This window comes from Neoarius graeffei, chromosome 19 (assembly GCF_027579695.1).
Source record: "Neoarius graeffei isolate fNeoGra1 chromosome 19, fNeoGra1.pri, whole genome shotgun sequence".
Classification (NCBI taxonomy): domain Eukaryota; kingdom Metazoa; phylum Chordata; class Actinopteri; order Siluriformes; family Ariidae; genus Neoarius; species Neoarius graeffei.
The window spans coordinates 60,113,808-60,131,800 of NC_083587.1; the positions used below are offsets into that span (position 1 = coordinate 60,113,808).

The 17,993-nt window shown below is 42.2% G+C and overlaps 1 protein-coding gene across 1 annotated transcript in view; it reads left to right on the forward strand.

Moving 5' to 3' along the window:
• The window catches only part of eif3ha (eukaryotic translation initiation factor 3, subunit H, a), a 127,983-nt gene that overhangs the window by 59,604 nt on the left and 50,386 nt on the right, over positions 1-17,993 (forward strand). Inside the window, exon 3 of the mRNA XM_060900975.1 lies at positions 12,560-12,727. Within this exon, the coding sequence (XP_060756958.1) occupies positions 12,560-12,727 (168 nt within the window). The remainder of the gene's footprint in view (positions 1-12,559; positions 12,728-17,993) is intronic.

A 17,993-nucleotide genomic window follows, 5' to 3' on the forward strand; every position in this document is an offset into this window, starting at 1 on the left:
CATTCTGCTTTTACTGAGACAGAGGAAGAGAAAAAGGAACAGAATTTGGAGCCGAGAACACTTCCTTCTGAGAGAAACCCGTGGTGAATTTCACCGAACATTCTATAATTTGCTTGACAATCCCGATGAACTATTTTTCAATTATACCATTCAATTATATTTTTTCTGAAGTTTTCCCCTGAAAGCATAGCGTTATCTCCCTAGACCCGTTCTGATTGGCTGGCGCGGCGGTGACCGCATGCATTGACTGGAATTTCCATCTTCACGCCTAGAAAAAAGTGTGCATGTTCATTTCTCGCTTCACGCGTGAAGTGTGCAGCGTGCAGCGTGCAACGTGAACGCCGTTCTATGGCCCAGAGCAAGTCATGCTACGTTTGTCCACTTTTCTTTACACGCGTGTAGCGTGTAGTGTGCAGCATGCAGCGTGCAGCGTGAACCTTCTATGGCCCAGCTGCCTAATCCATCCCCAATGAGCAAGCCTGTGGCGACGGTGGCAAGGAAAAACTCCCTCAGATGACATGAGGAAGAAACCTCGAGAGGAACCAGACTCAAAAGGGAACCCATCCTCATTTGGGTGATAACAGATAGTGGGATTTTAACAGTTTCAACCTGAAGTCTGTTTCGTTGAAATTATAAACTGTTCATTGATGATAACTTGAGTGCAAAACTGTTGATGACAACTGCAGTCCTAAAGTTAGCAAGTCAACTGTAGTCCTCCAGCATAAAAGCATTACTGTAAAGGCCAATTTATGCTGACAACCCAGTCCTCGCAGATAGCGTCGCAGATGGCGTCTGCGTAGCCCCCCCCACCTTCGCAGACGCTCTGCGCGCACCTCCCAAAATTTGTGACCACCGCAGAAGCCTCGCAGACAGCGTCGCAGACGAGGGCTCTGATTGGTCCACTCTACATCCACTGTACACACACTTCCGCTTCCCTACTTTCCTGGTTTGGTTTGTTTTCATGACCGCCATTTTTAAAAACACGAGCGAAGATGGAGCAGCACGAAGAGTGGTTGATCGAGGAAGTGAGGAAGTACGTACATCTATACGACTCCAGTTCTAGTCATTATAAGTAACCGGAGGATAAACACTCCACTAACCACACCCACCAACTACTCCTAGTGATTCTTCGCGCCCCCTTGCGTTGTGGTGGTGAATAACATCGCGCACGCCTATTACTCCCCGCTCAACGATAAATTACAACTGTCTGCGAAAAGCTATCTGCGAAAGCCTTGTCGCAAGAGCATGCAGAGGCCCTAAGTGTCCAGAGCGTCCTCCAAGTGCGACTTTCGACTGTCCATATGGGGTCGTCCTCTACAGGACCGATGTGATGAGACTCCAGCTAGACGCAGGACATCAGGATGGATCAGGCAGGTCCGAGGAGCAGAAGAAGTCAGGATCTCGATCTCAGGATTGACGTGTAACTCAGAGGGACAGGCAGAGTTTGGGGGGGAGGGGGAACACAGTTTGTTAGGTATGCCCAATGTCACCTGATGAGTAAGAACAGTATACAACTTGGTTAGCGTGTCCACCTCTTGACCGGGAGATCACCAGTTCTACTCATGGTCGGATCATGCTAAAGACCTCATAAAAACGGCGAGGTGCCACAATGCAGATGCAAGCAGGAAGTCGAACTCTCACGGTTACCAGAAAGCCAGCCCCTGCCGTAACCCTAGCTATGGAATAGACGAGAGGCTGAGGGCTATAAAAACGGAGATCGGCGCCACCCAATACATCTTAAAGGCCTGGTTAGTACTGGGATGGAAGGCTGCCTGGGTTCAGGTCCTGGCATGGTGGGGAGGGCAGCATAGCATGTAAGGAAGCCCTGAATAATTAATTCACCTTGAAAAAGTAACCTTGCAGATGATTAATAGAAGCTGGTAGAAGTTATGCAAATGTGATTTCCATACTTGCTTCCCTGTAGTTTTTTTTATTTTTTCGGCTTTCTGGAGGATTGTTCTCCGAAAAGCTCATTAAACACAATCCCTTTAGGTGGTCATGATCTCAGGTTGTGATTGTTCATTACTTCTAATCTGGCTGTTTTAAATTATGAAGGAGGTCGAGCATTAAGGAGTTATGCTTTAAATCCAGGTGACCCTTTCACCTTATTTGCTATGAAGCTAAAGATTGCGGGCTGTCCTGTACAGCGTTTAAGAACTTTGACAGGGATAAAGAATGAGTGTTTTTGTTGCAATATAGCTGTTAAGAAAGCAGAAGGTAGTCTTTTATTTTTTTTTTTCCCTTCCCCTCTCGTCTGCCTGTTGAGGCTGGGTGATTTGGCATCACTTGTTTGTTTAGCTTCTACTGCATGACTTAATTCTTTACTTTCACACATTTCACTGAAGAAAAAACAGCCAAGACTTTCATGACAAACTGGCTCTCTGTTCTTCATTCCTGTTCCTGGACTGCCAAGTCTTGGGTGGTGGTGAGGTTAGATGTTGGCCTGTGAAGCTGTGTGGGCATACAAGACGTCGCTAAAGCGAAACCGTAGTGATGATAAAGTTCATTCTGTGCACTCCATTAATGTTTCTCAACATCTGGCAAGATGGGAAAAAGAAACATATATATTTTCTCCATCACATAATTTGCACAATTATGCTAAACAGTGCCGTCTTGGCAAAAGATGATCTCCAGCTGCCTACACACAGGAGATGAAAAACTGCAAGAACGTTCTGATGTGAAGCGCCGGATCAGTATGCGAACCTGCTATGAAGACAATCCAGAGCTTGGTGGATAAGCCCATCCTTAAAAAATTTTCAGTAGGGAGGGGGGGATTTTTTTATATATATATATATATTTTTTTATATATATTTTTTATATATATATTCAAACTGTCATATTTTATTAAATGTGTCTGCTTTTCTAATAAAAAAGTACTGAAAGAAAAAGCAAACACAGCATTGCGATTTCTTATCCATCCATATATATATATATATATATATATATATATATATATATATATATATATAATATGGATGGATAAGAAATCGCAATGCTGTGTTTGCTTTTTCTTTCAGTACTTTTTTATTAGAAAAGCAGACACATTTAATAAAATATGACAGTTTGAATAGATCTATTAGGTTCTCCTACAGATCTGTCAGGGTCATGAACAAAGGAGGTAATGAATTTCGCATAACAAAACTCAAAAGCTGTTTGTAACGTCTCGGATGGATCAAGATCAAACGAATTTTCCAGTAATGGTTTGTGATGGTCCGACACACGGACTTTTTTGTAGTTCTAAATCAGTTGCGGCTGGTCGTCTTTCAAACAGGGGAGGCTGGTCGGTTACGATATTTCCAGATTTTAAAAGAAAAAACATCAGTTTTGCCCATACTCTTGCCTCTGATCTGGCTGATTGTTGGCAGGGTCACAAACTGTGAAATAACAGGTTCTTTTGGCCCATTAGCCTACTGTCCAATATACATGATGGTGGTGTTGGGGGGATATATTTTAACATTTTATATTTTAAAATTGTGGCATGTTGTTTAAAAATTGATCATTATTGAAAGCAGCTCTTTGTCAGGAACCTCAGCAGTAACAGCAGAGTGTTCTGGAATAGGCACAAGCACTGACCTTGGGGAGCCAAACATAGAGCTGGGTGCCACACATTTCATTCAATGACACTTTCCCTATATTTTACTTATTTTGACTGAGAAATGTTTTATTGACAATTTTGATAACCCTTCACTTTTAATCCAGGTCTGTAGTGTGAAATGTTCTCGGCTGTGTTTGTTTAAAAATGTTTTCCAAATTGTAGCTGTGTTTAATTCATATCCAGAAAAACATATATTCCAATATAATATACTCAGCATAAACATTTTAAATAGATTCTATATTTTTGGTCCATCCATGACATATTACTAAAGTAGCCTATTTACTGTTGTTGATGTGGGTCACTTGCTGTTAGCCAATTCACTTTCTCGTACCAGGAGAGCTGAAAGGAACGAGTATTATTCCCTACCTTTTTCACCAAGTCAATTTGAGGCGTTGGTCTACCCTGCTCTTTAATTTTAATTTTAGCCTCGAAAGGAAGACTGGCAAATGGCTTCGCCAAAATTAAATCAGTAATGCTTGGCATCCGTGCGCAGCTTTCTTGCTAGCTGACTAGCCCCCTCAAGTTCAAGTTCAGTCATTCAAATAAACGAAATTTCTGGAACTAAGACAGCAAACTTGACAACACTATATTTACACTTTATTTACAATGAAAATATATACAAACTAAAAAAGCTGGTAGAAACCGTATGTAATGAATGAAATCGAAATGTAAGCCGATCTCTTACAATACACCACAGCACTTGCGAATCCGCATGGGACTGAACTGAGATTCACCGCTGCCTGTTTATATTTGAAACGAGCTGTCAATCAAAGAAAATATCCGGCCACTTTCACCAATCACCAGTCTCCTCGCGGAAACTGCCATGTCCCTCCCATGTGAGGCTGGGAGTCCGTGGGCGGGCGTTTTCGCAGTATTTGTCCAATAACCGTCTTGCATTTTGAGATTGAAAAGCCCATAGCTCCCAAATGCCATTGAAGTCCATTGAGGCTGGGCTGCATCGCGCTGTCACGAGGGGGAAAAACTCACGCACACATTAGGCGAACTGGGGAAAGTTATAACGGAATGATTTCGCACTGTAGTTGGGTTGAGCACATATATTTCTATGATTCTGGATCTGAAATAGCAATGTTATAAGGTCGGCTATAACATAAGCCTAGCGCAATTCATCCTACACGATGTTCGTCATTTTTAGAGGAGGCTGAGCCTCCCTCGTTGTCTTAGAGCAATCGCCCGTGATTTAAATAGACCATTAGGCCTAGTTCGGATGAAATTACACTATTAAAATGATCACTAAATGATTTGTTTTTCTGAATCTTTACTATTTTGTTGTTCGCTAGAATACCATTTTGCGATTTCACACTTAAGCAAATGTTTGAAAACTCCGGATCTCCTTCCTTCATGGTGGCTGCCATTTTTTTGTGCCGCACGGTGCATGCGCAGAGCTGATTCGATTCTATATTCTGCGCAGAATGCGTAAATGCCAAGTTCGATTTTAGATTTACGAACCTGAAAAAAATGTCAAAAAACCGGTGTTAAAAAAATAATTCCAACCGCACAAACGGCACTCACCCAGCCGGTGGACCGGAAACAGAACATTTTTTAATAATGGCCCTAATCCCGACGTCTTCAGCACTCATCTGATCTGGATGTACTGTATATGACGGCAGGATGAGTTCCTGTGCGAGTGTGCGACAGCTGTGCATTTCTTTATCACCTTTCAGTCTTTATGTAAGATCCAATTCTGCTGGGTCTCATCTCCCAGGCCCTGACTGAGCCAAGACCAGGTTTAGGTTTAGCGTCTTGATGAACCCTTATAAACAGCTGAGGCTGCTTCTGTTTCCTGCAGTATTGAAGAATTGTTTGGCAAGATGTTCCTGTTTTTTGAATTGACGATTTTCTCTGGATCGTTTGGGTTTGCCCTGGACGAAATCTCACTCATCAGTGTATTAAGTTGAATGTTAAGATTAATCTCTCGACAGTTGATTTTCGTCCTCCCTGTTTCTGCATTTGGCTTTTTTGTCTGCTTTTCTGTTCCAAGGCTTTTTGTTCAGATCTCATTTTTCCTGTCTCAACGAATCACATTTGTTTTTTTGTCATTTGAGTGCAAACTTCTGCAGATTTCTCTGCAATGAACTGCATGCACTTGCTTTCAGATTCAGTGAGGGCATGATTCATGCACATTGTGGACCACAATTGGGAAAAAAAAAAGGATTTTTGAACAATCTAGTAACAAGTGAAATAAACAAACTAGCAGTCCATGCACTGATTGCAAATATTAGCCCTTTTTTACGCAAATATTCCACAATATTACTATCAAGACGCTTCCTGAATGTCCTGACTTTTGTTGTTTACACTGAACTAAATAAAGTTGGCATAAAGCTGGTGTGCCTTTTTGCACAGCGTCCCGCAACCAGAGGCGTGGCGTGTAACATCGCTGAGCTTCGGCATCGGGTGCGATGCATATAGAGGATATTACGCAGATGCACAAAGATATAAAGTTTATCTTCGTGTGGTGAATATATTCACAGGTGAATGAGTGAAAATATTTTCAACACGAGAAGATAAACTTCATATCCTCGCGCCATTGTGAAATGTTCTTTAGATTATACGGACACAGCGATTTAAAAAAAAAAACAAACCGCAAGTTAATCAAAAATTTAATTTTGAACCGGTGCGCCATTTTAACAATGCGCATCTAGTCAGCGGGAAAACACCAGGAATGATGTCATTGGAGTGAAATATCGGGAATTGTTGTACACACCAGGACACTTTTTCCATGGAATAAAAACGTGTGTTCCGTTCCCTTCTAGTGGGTTTATTGATAACATGCAATATTCTTATCATATCACTTATCCAACATGTATTACGCCACTCTCCCCAATGGAGAATGAGTGTGCAATATTGTTACAATATTGCACGCTGTCAAGCCAATATGACGTCACACATCGGAGCTCATGCAAAAATCCAGTGACACAACTTTTCTGTTGCACACGCGCACAATCATTTCTTTGTCGGCCGGGAAAGAGAGAAGACGAGGCTAATCCAGTGCTCGGTTTAAACGCTAAATAAATAAACTGAAACTAAAGACGCACCGAACACCCGAAAGGCTATCAAAACTTCATTATATATTCTTCATGCATTTTTACAAGAGAAAAACATGTCAACGGACATCAAAAAACTGGAAAAGAGACACATCGGAGATGTAAAACTTCCGCGCGAGTGAGCGACTGTGACAATTTGTACACAAACATGGCCGCCAGGTTTGCTTCATTAAAAGTGTAAGATTTAAAAAGAAAGACGCACTGAACACCTGAAAGGCTAACGAATTGACTTTTCGTGTCCGGGGTAGGTTTTTTTTTTGTAGAAAGTGCCGTCTTGCTGTCGTGCCAAGGTATAAAATAGCTTTAGTCGTTTATGTAATTCTTCCTTGGACATTTCAGTTCTGTAATTTTCAAACGTCTTTGAGCTTTTGAACCAGTCTAAAAAAAAAAATTCAACAAATTTGAACGCTTAACGATGAAGAATGCAAACAAACGGGCGAAATGACCGGAGCAATTTGTGAAGAATGCGATGATAATTCTTGAAAAATACAACCCCGATTCCAAAAAAGTTGGGACAAAGTACAAATTGTAAATAAAAATCGAATGCAATGATGTGGAAGTTTCAAAATTCCATATTTTATTCAGAATAGAACATAGATGACGTATCAAATGTTTAAACTGAGAAAATGTATCATTTCAAGAGAAAAATTAGGTGATTTTTAAATTTCATGACAACAACACATCTCAAAAAAGTTGGGACAAGGCCATGTTTACCACTGTGAGACATCCCCTTTTCTCTTTACAACAGTCTGTAAACGTCTGGGGACTGAGGAGACAAGTTGCTCAAGTTTAGGGATAGGAATGTTAACCCATTCTTGTCTAATGTAGGATTCTAGTTGCTCAACTGTCTTAGGTCTTTTTTGTCGTATCTTTCGTTTTATGATGCTCCAAATGTTTTGTATGGGTGAAAGATCTGGACTGCAGGCTGGCCAGTTCAGTACCCGGACCCTTCTTCTACGCAGCCATGATGCTGTAATTGATGCAGTATGTGATTTGGCATTGTCATGTTGGAAAATGCGAGGTCTTCCCTGAAAGAGACGTCGTCTGGATGGGAGCATATGTTGCTCTAGAACCTGGATATACCTTTCAGCATTGATGGTGTCTTTCCAGATGTGTAAGCTGCCCATGCCACATGCACTAATGCAACCCCATACCATCAGAGATGCAGGCTTCTGAACTGAGTGCTGATAACAACTTGGGTCGTCCTTCTCCTCTTTAGTCCGAATGACACGGCGTCCCTGATTTCCATAAAGTACTTCAAATTTTGATTCGTCTGACCACAGAACAGTTTTCCACTTTTCCACAGTCCATTTTAAATGAGCCTTGGCCCAGAGAAGACGTCTGCGCTTCTGGATCATGTTTAGATACGGCTTCTTCTTTGAACTATAGAGTTTTAGCTGGCAACGGCGGATGGCACGGTGAATTGTGTTCACAGATAATGTTCTCTGGAAATATTCCTGAGCCCATTTTGTGATTTCCAATACAGAAGCATGCCTGTATGTGATGCAGTGCCGTCTAAGGGCCCGAAGATCACGGGCACCCGGTATGGTTTTCTGGCCTTGACCCTTACGCACAGAGATTCTTCCGGATTCTCTGAATCTTTTGATGATATTATGCACTGTAGATGATGATATGTTCAAACTCTTTGCAATTTTACACTGTCGAACTCCTTTCTGATATTGCTCCACTATTTGTCGGTGCAGAATTAGGGGGATTGGTGATCCTCTTCCCATCTTTACTTCTGAGAGCCGCTGCCACTCCAAGATGCTCTTTTTATACCCAGTCATGTTAATGACCTATTGCCAATTGACCTAATGAGTTGCAGTTTGGTCCTCCAGCTGTTCCTTTTTTGTACCTTTAACTTTTCCAGCCTCTTATTGCCCCGTCCCAACTTTTTTGAGATGTGTTGCTGTCATGAAATTTCAAATGAGCCAATATTTGGCATGAAATTTCAAAATGTCTCGACATTTGATATGTTGTCTATGTTCTATTGTGAATACAATATCAGTTTTTGAGATTTGTAAATTATTGCATTCCGTTTTTATTTACAATTTGTACTTTGTCCCAACTTTTTTGGAATCGGGGTTGTAAAAAGAAGATGCGTTCTTGCCATCAAATACTTTCATTCCATATTTTGTTGCCTTTATTTTTTAAGGTTTCGTTCTTCGAGTAGTTTTTATTCCGTCCTCGGTTGTTTCGGCAACACGTTCTGCCGTTTTTGTTTTTCTCTGCTCGCGGTATATGAACTGATATCCTAGTAGTCGAGTAGCCAATCAATCGGAGCACGCCATTGCTCATATCCAGTGAACGTGGATAGAATACAATATAAGATACAGCTTCTCATTTGATGTATTTCGAGGCATTGCGAAGAAACATCAAGCTTGAAAGGATGAAGCAGAGATCGTTGGTGCCTCGAGTGAGTGAGGTGATGTAGCGAGTACAATAATCTTGCTTTGGATGTGACGTGACAAATTAAGGGGTGTTCACACGGCACATATTTGCATCGATGCTGCACCGATGTATTTTGTTGCGATATATCTTACACCGGTGTAAATTTTGTGGAGCGTTCACACGTCACAAACCTGCTTACTAGAGAGAAGTGTGTTAGCACCGGTGCAGCCCCACTTGCATTCACACAGCAGTTTTCGCGACCGTGCTATACGATAGTAATAATGCGGAAATTAAATATGCGCATGCGTGAAAATGTACTTCCTTTTCCCGGTTGTCATGGCATCACCAAGCGCCGGGAAAACAACGTGGATGAAGACACCAGTGTTGCCAGATACTGCTGACGTTTTCCAGCCCAAAATATGTTCAAATCCGCCAAAATGCACTTAAAACCGCCCAATCTGGCAACACTGGAAGACACGCAGTTCTGTTGTTGATATTCGCCATTTTGGAAGCGCAAAATACCAGGATGCAAATTATGCAATGCCCGTATGTAATCAACTCTCCTCACGCGTAGCGGATCTACCCCTGTAGCGTTCAGACGTCCCATTTTATATCAGTGCTGCCCTGCAAACTAGCATTTACTCCGGAGTAAATTTCTTAAACCACCTCCCGAGCAGGGTTAGATTTGCACCGGTTTAAGCAGCTTTCAGGGGCGACACCGGTATAACTTTGTACCGTGTGAACGCTCTACCGGGGCAGCCCCGGTGCTACACCGGAGTAAAAGTTGCCGTGTGAACATCCCTCAAGTGAATTAATTTTACTCCGGGATTAGTGCATCCTTTTCTTTTGTGTTGCACTAGTTCGCTTCAGAAGCTGTTCGTGGCTCTGACGGTTTCTGAAAATATGACTTTGAGGGGTGATACTGTACAGGCCCCACCCACAAGCAAGCACAGCAGTAGAGTCGGCACAGGCCCAGAAGTGAAGAGTGACTCGGAAAAATCCAATTTGCTCTAATCTTGATGTCGACTTTTGAATGAGCTGAGTTGCCCTTTCCTGCAGAGCTGATCTCATTCTTTCTCGCTCTTGTCTCGTTTCCGATATCGGAGCCTTTTCTGGCCCCCTTCCATTTTGAGCTAATAGAAACAGGATGCACCAGACACCATCTGTATGCTTGTGTACTTGAGTGAAAGGAGTACGATAAGCGTTTCGCTGCATCCTGCAGGTCCTCATCGCTTGCGCCTCAGGCTCCTGTTCTTATTCCCGTTCATTACGGCGGCCTATAAACTCCAGACACAGCCAATTAAGCAGGACTCTGATTACGGCCTGAAAGATGCCTCGGTAACGGCGAGATTCTCCATCCACACCGTTCAGCTGGTGCCGTTCCAAATCAGAGGCTCTTTTTAAGAGGCGTGTTATTGGAACATGGCTGGGTGGTTATTTATCTGGGGCTGCACTTGTTTTTACTGCCTTATTTCTCGTCTGGTTCTGGGCTGTTCTTTGCTCGTGTGTGTGTGAGAGAGAGAGAGATTGTCCCAGCTTGTTGTGGTCTCCTGTTTGTCGTTTATACAGTGATGCTTGAAAGTTTGTGAACCCTTTAGAATTTTCTATATTTCTGCATAAATCTGACCTAAAACATCATCAGATTTTCACACAAGTCCTAAAAGTAGATAAATAGAACCCAGTTAAACAAATGAGACAAAAATATTATACTTGGTCATTTATTTATTGAGGGAAATGATCCAATATTACATATCTGTGAGTGGCAAAAGTATGTGAACCTTTGCTTTCAGTATCTGGTGTGACCCCCTTGTGCAGCAATAACTGCAGCTAAACGTTTCCGGTAACTGTTGATCAGTCCTGCACACCGGCTTGGAGGAATTTTAGCCCGTTCCTCTGTACAGAACAGCTTCAACTTGGTGGGTTTCCTCACATGAACTGCTCACTTCAGGTCCTTCCACAACATTTCAATTGGATTAAGGTCAGGACTTTGACTTGGCCATTCCAAAACATTAACTTTATTCTTCTTTAACCATTCTTTGGTAGAACGACTTGTGTGCTTCGGGTTGTTGTCTTGCTGCATGACCCACCTTCTCTTGAGATTCAGTTCATGGACAGATGTCCTGACATTTTCCTTTAGAACTCGCTGGTATAATTCAGAATTCATTGTTCCATCAATGATGGCAAGCCGTCCTGGCCCAGATGCAGCAAAACGGGCCAAAACCATGATACTACCACCACCATGTTTCACAGATGGGATAAGGTTCTTATGCTGGAATTGCAGTGTTTTCCTTTCTCCAAACATAACGCTTCTCATTTAAACCAAAAAATTCTGTTTTGGTCTCATCCATCCACAAAACATTTTTCCAATAGCCTTCTGGCTTGTCCACGTGATCTTTAGCAAACTGCAGACGAGCAGCAATGTTCTTTTTGGTGAGCAGTGGCTTTCTCCTTGCAACCCTGCCATGCACACCACTGTTGTTCAGTGTTCTCCTGATGGTGGACTCATGAACATTAACATTAGCCAATGTGAGAGAGGCCTTCAGTTGCTTAGAAGTTACCCTGGGGTCCTTTGTGACCTCGCCAACTATTACAGACCTTGTTCTTGGAGTGATCTTTGTTGGTTGACCACTCCTGGGGAGGGTAACAATGGTCTTGAATTTCCTCTATTTGTACACAATCTGTCTGACTGTGGATTGGTGGAGTCCAAACTCTTTAGAGATGGTTTTGTAACCTTTTCCAGCCTGATGAGCATCAACAACGCTTTTTCTGAAGTCTTCAGAAATCTTCTTCGTTCATGCTATGATACACTTCCACAAACATGTGCTGTGAAGATCAGACTTTGATAGATCCCTGTTCTTTAAATAAAACAGGGTGCCCACTCACACCTGATTGTCATCCCATTGATTGAAAACACCTGACTCTAATTTCACCTTCAAATTAACTGCTAATCCTAGAGGTTCATATACTTTTGCCACTCACAGATATGTAATATTGGATCGTTTTCCTCAATAAATAAATGACCAAGTATTATATTTTTGTCTCATTTGTTTAACTGGGTTCTCTTTATCTACTTTTAGGACTTGTGTAAAAATCTGATGATGTTTTAGGTCATATTTATGCAGAAATATAGAAAATTCTAAAGGGTTCACAAACTTTCAAGCACCACTGTACGTCCTCACGACCTCCTTCATTCTTCTCACTGTCCATCCACCTTTAATCTCATCACTTGATGCACTGATTCTGATGAAGGATATTTTTATAGCTATTGATCCATCATGTGGGCTTTCAAGAGAATGATGAGAGATTGATCTTTTAGTTTCAAAGCTTCACCCACTGTTGCAGTGGTTGGTTACCATGACACGATACAGAGATGCACGTTTTCCAGACGATGCTCATGTTGTCCACAAGCACATCGTCAAATTGTTTATCTCTCTGCCTGTTCGGATTTTCTTCTGATGAATTGATTTTTCTTTCTCATCTTTTTCATCTCATGTCTCTCTTTCTCTTTCAGTTCAATACCAGATGGAGATGATGAGGAGCCTCCGTCACGTCAACATCGACCACCTCCACGTCGGTTGGTACCAGTCCACGTACTACGGCTCCTTCGTGAGCCGAGCTCTACTGGACTCCCAGTTCAGCTACCAGCACGCTATCGAGGAGTCCGTGGTGCTTATTTACGGTAAGATGAGCTCCTGCATTCCAGGGTTCTCGGAGTTGAGGTGCAAACAGAAGCACCTGAACATTCAATTCCCATATTAACGACTTATGATCACTGTTCGTCTCATCAGTACTAACCAATAAACCCAACGGCGAGTTTCTTAACGACTGAAGACCAGACTAGAGACAACGGGTTTCCGCGATCGTGGCAAACTGATGGAAAAGACAAAATCCAGTATTTGAAACGGAATATCCAAAGAGGTTATTTGATTTTATATCAAAATAAGCCATTACGGTGTCGGACTTGAGGTTTAACTTCATCGGGGGATTTCCGAGGCTCGCCCATAGCTCACATAAATCGCGTATGCCTATTGGCTGTTTGGTATCTGAGCTGGGTGTCCTAGCCAATAGCTTCGCTGCTGTCATACAGAGACCGATATTTACAGCGGATATAAAAAGTGTACACACCCCGTTAAAATGATCGGTTTTTCTGACGTAAAAAAGAGAGACCATGATAAATAATTTCAAAACTTTTCCCACCTTTAACGCGACCTATAACCTGTACAATTCAATTGAAAAACAAACAGATCTGTTCAGGGGGAAAAAAAACATAAAAACGTACAATTAGCTGGTTGCATAAGTGTGCACACCCTTAAACTAATACTTTGTTGAAGCACCTTTTGATTTAATTAGGGCTGTGCGATATGGGAAAAAATGAATATTCCGATACATTTTCTCCATTTCAGGATATATATCTCGATATATTTAAATCTCCTCTAAAGGACCCCATGAAATCTAACTTTTACTCTTTACTGTTTTCACTACAATCCCTGCAGATTAAATAACATTCTTGGTTAACTTTACAGGTGGTTTTCAACACCACCATTTTAAATTTTCATGTTGGTGATTAATCACAATTGAATTGAAATAAGACTATTTTTATTCAACAAAGATGTGGCACAAACTGCAAAAACAATCTTGAAAATTGCAACAAAGGGGCAAAACAATCCAGAGCTGCTCAGAGCTCAAACCAATAAAGTGCAACTCGACACTGAGAGACATTTAGCCTAAATAAGAAAAGTGCTCATTCATTAAATTATTTTAAAAAATGGATCTCCAAGCTATTAACCTGACTACTGAGAACCACTGGCACATTCACAATAGAGAGAGAGAGAAGGAGAGAAGAGAGAGATCTGCAAAACATCATTTTTCTCTTTGCACCCTTTTGAACTGAATGTTTTCTGGCTCTGCCTCTCAGATGTGTATAATTCCGGTATTGCCTTCTCTGTAAAATGTCTGCGACCAGGCAACTCATGTTTGGGATCGAGTGTGTTTAGTAATTTTTGGAAGCCTGGTTTTTCCACTATACTAACTGGGATCATGTCTTCGGCAATGAAGTTAGTGTTTGCATCCGTTCTAGCTCTCCATCTCTGACTCGTTTTCTCATATCGGGGGCTTTGGAGAACGAGGCCGGTGTGGGGGGTTTTAGCTTGTGGGCAAGTAGTTCGGAGTTTTGAGACTCTTCATACTGTACCGGGTGAGTTTCAGGTGATGGAACATATTTGTGCCTTTCGTGATGACAGTTTTTTTTTTTTTTTCACACTTCACAAACTGGCTTTTGCTGTTCCACGTCCTCCTCGCGATATCCAAAAAATGCCAGTTGACTGACCCCTTACTAGTTCTTTTAGGAAGTAATTTGTCGCTGAAATTGACAGAGCTTACACGGTAGCCTATGCAACACCAGCGATTGCACGAACTGAGTCAGCGCTGTAAACCGGAACCAGGAAATCTTCCCGCCGGCAGTGTTGCCACTGCTAAGGTTTTCCAACTCAAAATATGTACAAAACCCGCCAAACTGCACTTAAAACCGCCCAATCTGGCAACACAACCGAAACTAGAAAATCTTCCTGGAAGTTCCTTTCAGCACCGAGATGTCGCCCGGGATTGGTTGGCGAGTGCGTGACGTTATTGTTTTCTTTACCCTTAGGCAGCCTCTCGTGTTACTGCCTGAGGGACAGGGAGAAAACCACCGGGAAAGGTTTTAAACAAACACGAAACGAACACAAGTCGGAAGATGACCATAAAATACTCGATAGTTACGATATAATAATTTTATGTATCACACACAGAATTTTCGCAATATATCGAGTATATACAGCCCTAGATTTAATTGCAGCATTCAGTCTTTTTGGGTTCACACCCACCATCAATTAAAATGACTCTGATTAACCCCAAATAAAGTTCAGACATTTACTCAGTTGCATCCTCCAGCAAAAGCCAGGGTTCGCAGAGAGCTTACAAAGCATCGTTTTTGAAAGGTATCAGTCAGGAGAAGGGTGCAAAAACATTTCCACAGCATTAGATATACCATGGAGCACAGTGAAGACAGTCATCAAGAAGTGGAGCTAATATGGGACAAGAGTGACATTACAGAGAACTGGACGTCCCTCCGAAATTGATGAAAAGACGAGATGAAAACTGGTCAGAGAGGCTGCCGAGAGGCCTACAGTAACACTGAAGGAGCTGCAGGAATTTCTGGCAAGTACTGGGTGTGTACTACATGTGACAACAATCTCCCGTATTCTCCATATGTCTGGACTATGAGGTAGGGTCAAAGAAAAACATCCAGGCCCGGATAAATTTTGCAAAATAAATACATCAACTCTCCCAAAAGCATGTGGGGAAATGGGTTACGGTCTGATGAAACCAAGGTTGAACTTTTTGGCCGCAATTCCAAAAGGTATGTTTGGCGCAAAAACAACACCGCACATCACCAAAAGAACACCATACCCACGGTGAAGCATGGTGGTGGCAGCATCATATTTTGGGGTTGTTTTTCTTCAGCTGGAACAGGGGCTTTAGTCAAGGTGGAGGGAATTATGAACAGTTCTAAATACCAGTCAGTTCTGACCCAAAACCTTCAGGTGTCTGCTGGAAAGCTGAAGATGAAGAGGAATTTCATCTTTCAGCACAACAACGACTCCAAAAAGTTTTGGAACGGCCCAGCCAGCGCCCAGACCTAAATCCAGTTGAAAATCTGACCTGAAGAGGGCTGTGCACAAGACGCGCCCTCGCGATCTGACAGATTTGGAGCGCTTTTGCAAGGAAGTGGGCAAATATTGCCAAGTCTAGCAATATTTTTATTGCCAAAAAGACTGAATGCTGTAATTAAATCAAAAGGTGCTTCAACAAAGTATTAGTTTAAGGGTGCGCATACTTATGCAACCAGCTTAGTGTGAGGTTCTCCCCCCCCAACAGATTTGTTTGTTTTTCAATTGAATTGTAAAGGTTATAGGTCACGTTAAAGGTGGGGAAAGTTTTGAAATTATTTATCGTGGTCTCATATATATGGGTTTTTTTAATGTAAAAAAAATATATCATTTTAACGGGATGTGTACACTTTTTTTTTTTTTTTTTTTTAATTAATATATCCACTGTATGTTGCCGTGCCGAAGTGAACAAAGATGGCGACCGCACCAGCGTTTAAACGCACGACGCGCCTGTACTGACAGTAAATGTATGATCAAGAATGAATCAATTTCCCGGTGAACCGTATGAAGACAACGGTATTTTATTTTGCAAAGACTGTCAGCGTTCAGTAGATTATGTGCTTTGACATGATAAAAGACCACTTGAGCCGCTCCGAGTCACATTCTCTTTACTACGCTAACATGCAAGTGTGAATAAACAGAACAGAAAAACAATTGCACTATTAACTAGTGACTACTTAAATCATATACTAATGTTATTTGTATAATATTGTAGTGCAAGTCTTTAAGTCGGAAACACCAACGATCCAAAGAATCTAAGTTCAAGACGAGGCCTAGCACTAGCAGTGGTACGGATGCTGGCGATGGACCAAGACAGGTGGCGCTTAAAACATAGTATGTTCGGGGAACTGAATCAAAAGACCTACAGGAACGATTTGCGCTCGATTTTGTAAAAATGTGTCCAGTTTCTCTGCAGAAGACCGGTAAGCTGAAACCGTTTATTGTGAAATGCTATAAACTGGGTCTGGTTTTTAAAAAAAATTGTTATTTTATGAATTCCGCTTTTATTAAACTCATCTCATTCTCATCTCATTATCTGTAGCCGCTTTATCCTTCTACAGGGTCGCAGGCAAGCTGGAGCCTATCCCAGCTGACTACGGGCGAAAGGCGGGGTACACCCTGGACAAGTCGCCAGGTCATCACAGGGCTGACACATAGACACAGACAACCATTCACACTCACATTCACACCTACGGTCAATTTAGAGTCACCAGTTAACCTCACCTGCATGTCTTTGGACTGTGGGGGAAACCGGAGCACCCGGAGGAAACCCACGCGGACACGGGGAGAACATGCAGACTCCGCACAGAAAGGCCCTCGCCGGCCCCGGGGCTCGAACCCGGACCTTCTTGCTGTGAGGCGACAGCGCTAACCACTACACCACCGTGCCGCCCCATTTATTAAACTTTACAAATATAAATCAAAATGTAATTTGCAAGTGTATTTCTTTGTTTTATATCTGCCACACGGACACAAACGGTGTTTTAAAGCAGTCCTAAGTCCTTAAAATTTGTGTCCATACAGGAAAAACTGAAACCAGTGTTGAAATGGAATTTAGTAAAACTGAAACGGAAAGATCCTGAATTACGAAGCGGAAAATCATTGTCTGTAGACCAGATACACGCTCATTAGCTTTTGGGAAATGCGTGTTGGCTTAAGACCCGGTCCTACAATACTGAAAACTATAACGATAAATAAATCAGTCCCCTGCAGTTTATATGGTCGGTGCTCACACCAGACCGATAACGATCCTGACAGCCCAGGCCTGGGTTTATCTGTATCGCTGAGATTGCTTCTGGAGGTCTGGACCTGATCTGATAAAACATCTCGCCAATCAGGTAATTGTTTCCACGTGACGTTGTCTGAGCATGTGCTATTTTTCCCTGAGCTTCTTTGTCCATCCTTGTTGCATCATGCGCTACGTTCACACTGCAAGGCTTAATGCTCAATTCCGATTTTTTTGTGAGGTCGTTCACATTAACAAATATATGCGACTTGTATGTGATCCTCAGTATGAACGAAAAGCGACCTAAAAGTGTTCCGCATGCGCATTGCAGGATACGACGACGTCACACGCAGTGAGCATGGCCAGTGTTTACGGAAGTAAAACCGCCCGGTTGCGGTATGACCCATCCAATCTAGCTTGAATAGCTGTATCCCCCCAAATGGAAATCAGCTCCCTAACCTCTGCGTCCTTCCATTGAGAAGATTCAGAACCTTCACAGCCCGAAGCGTCCC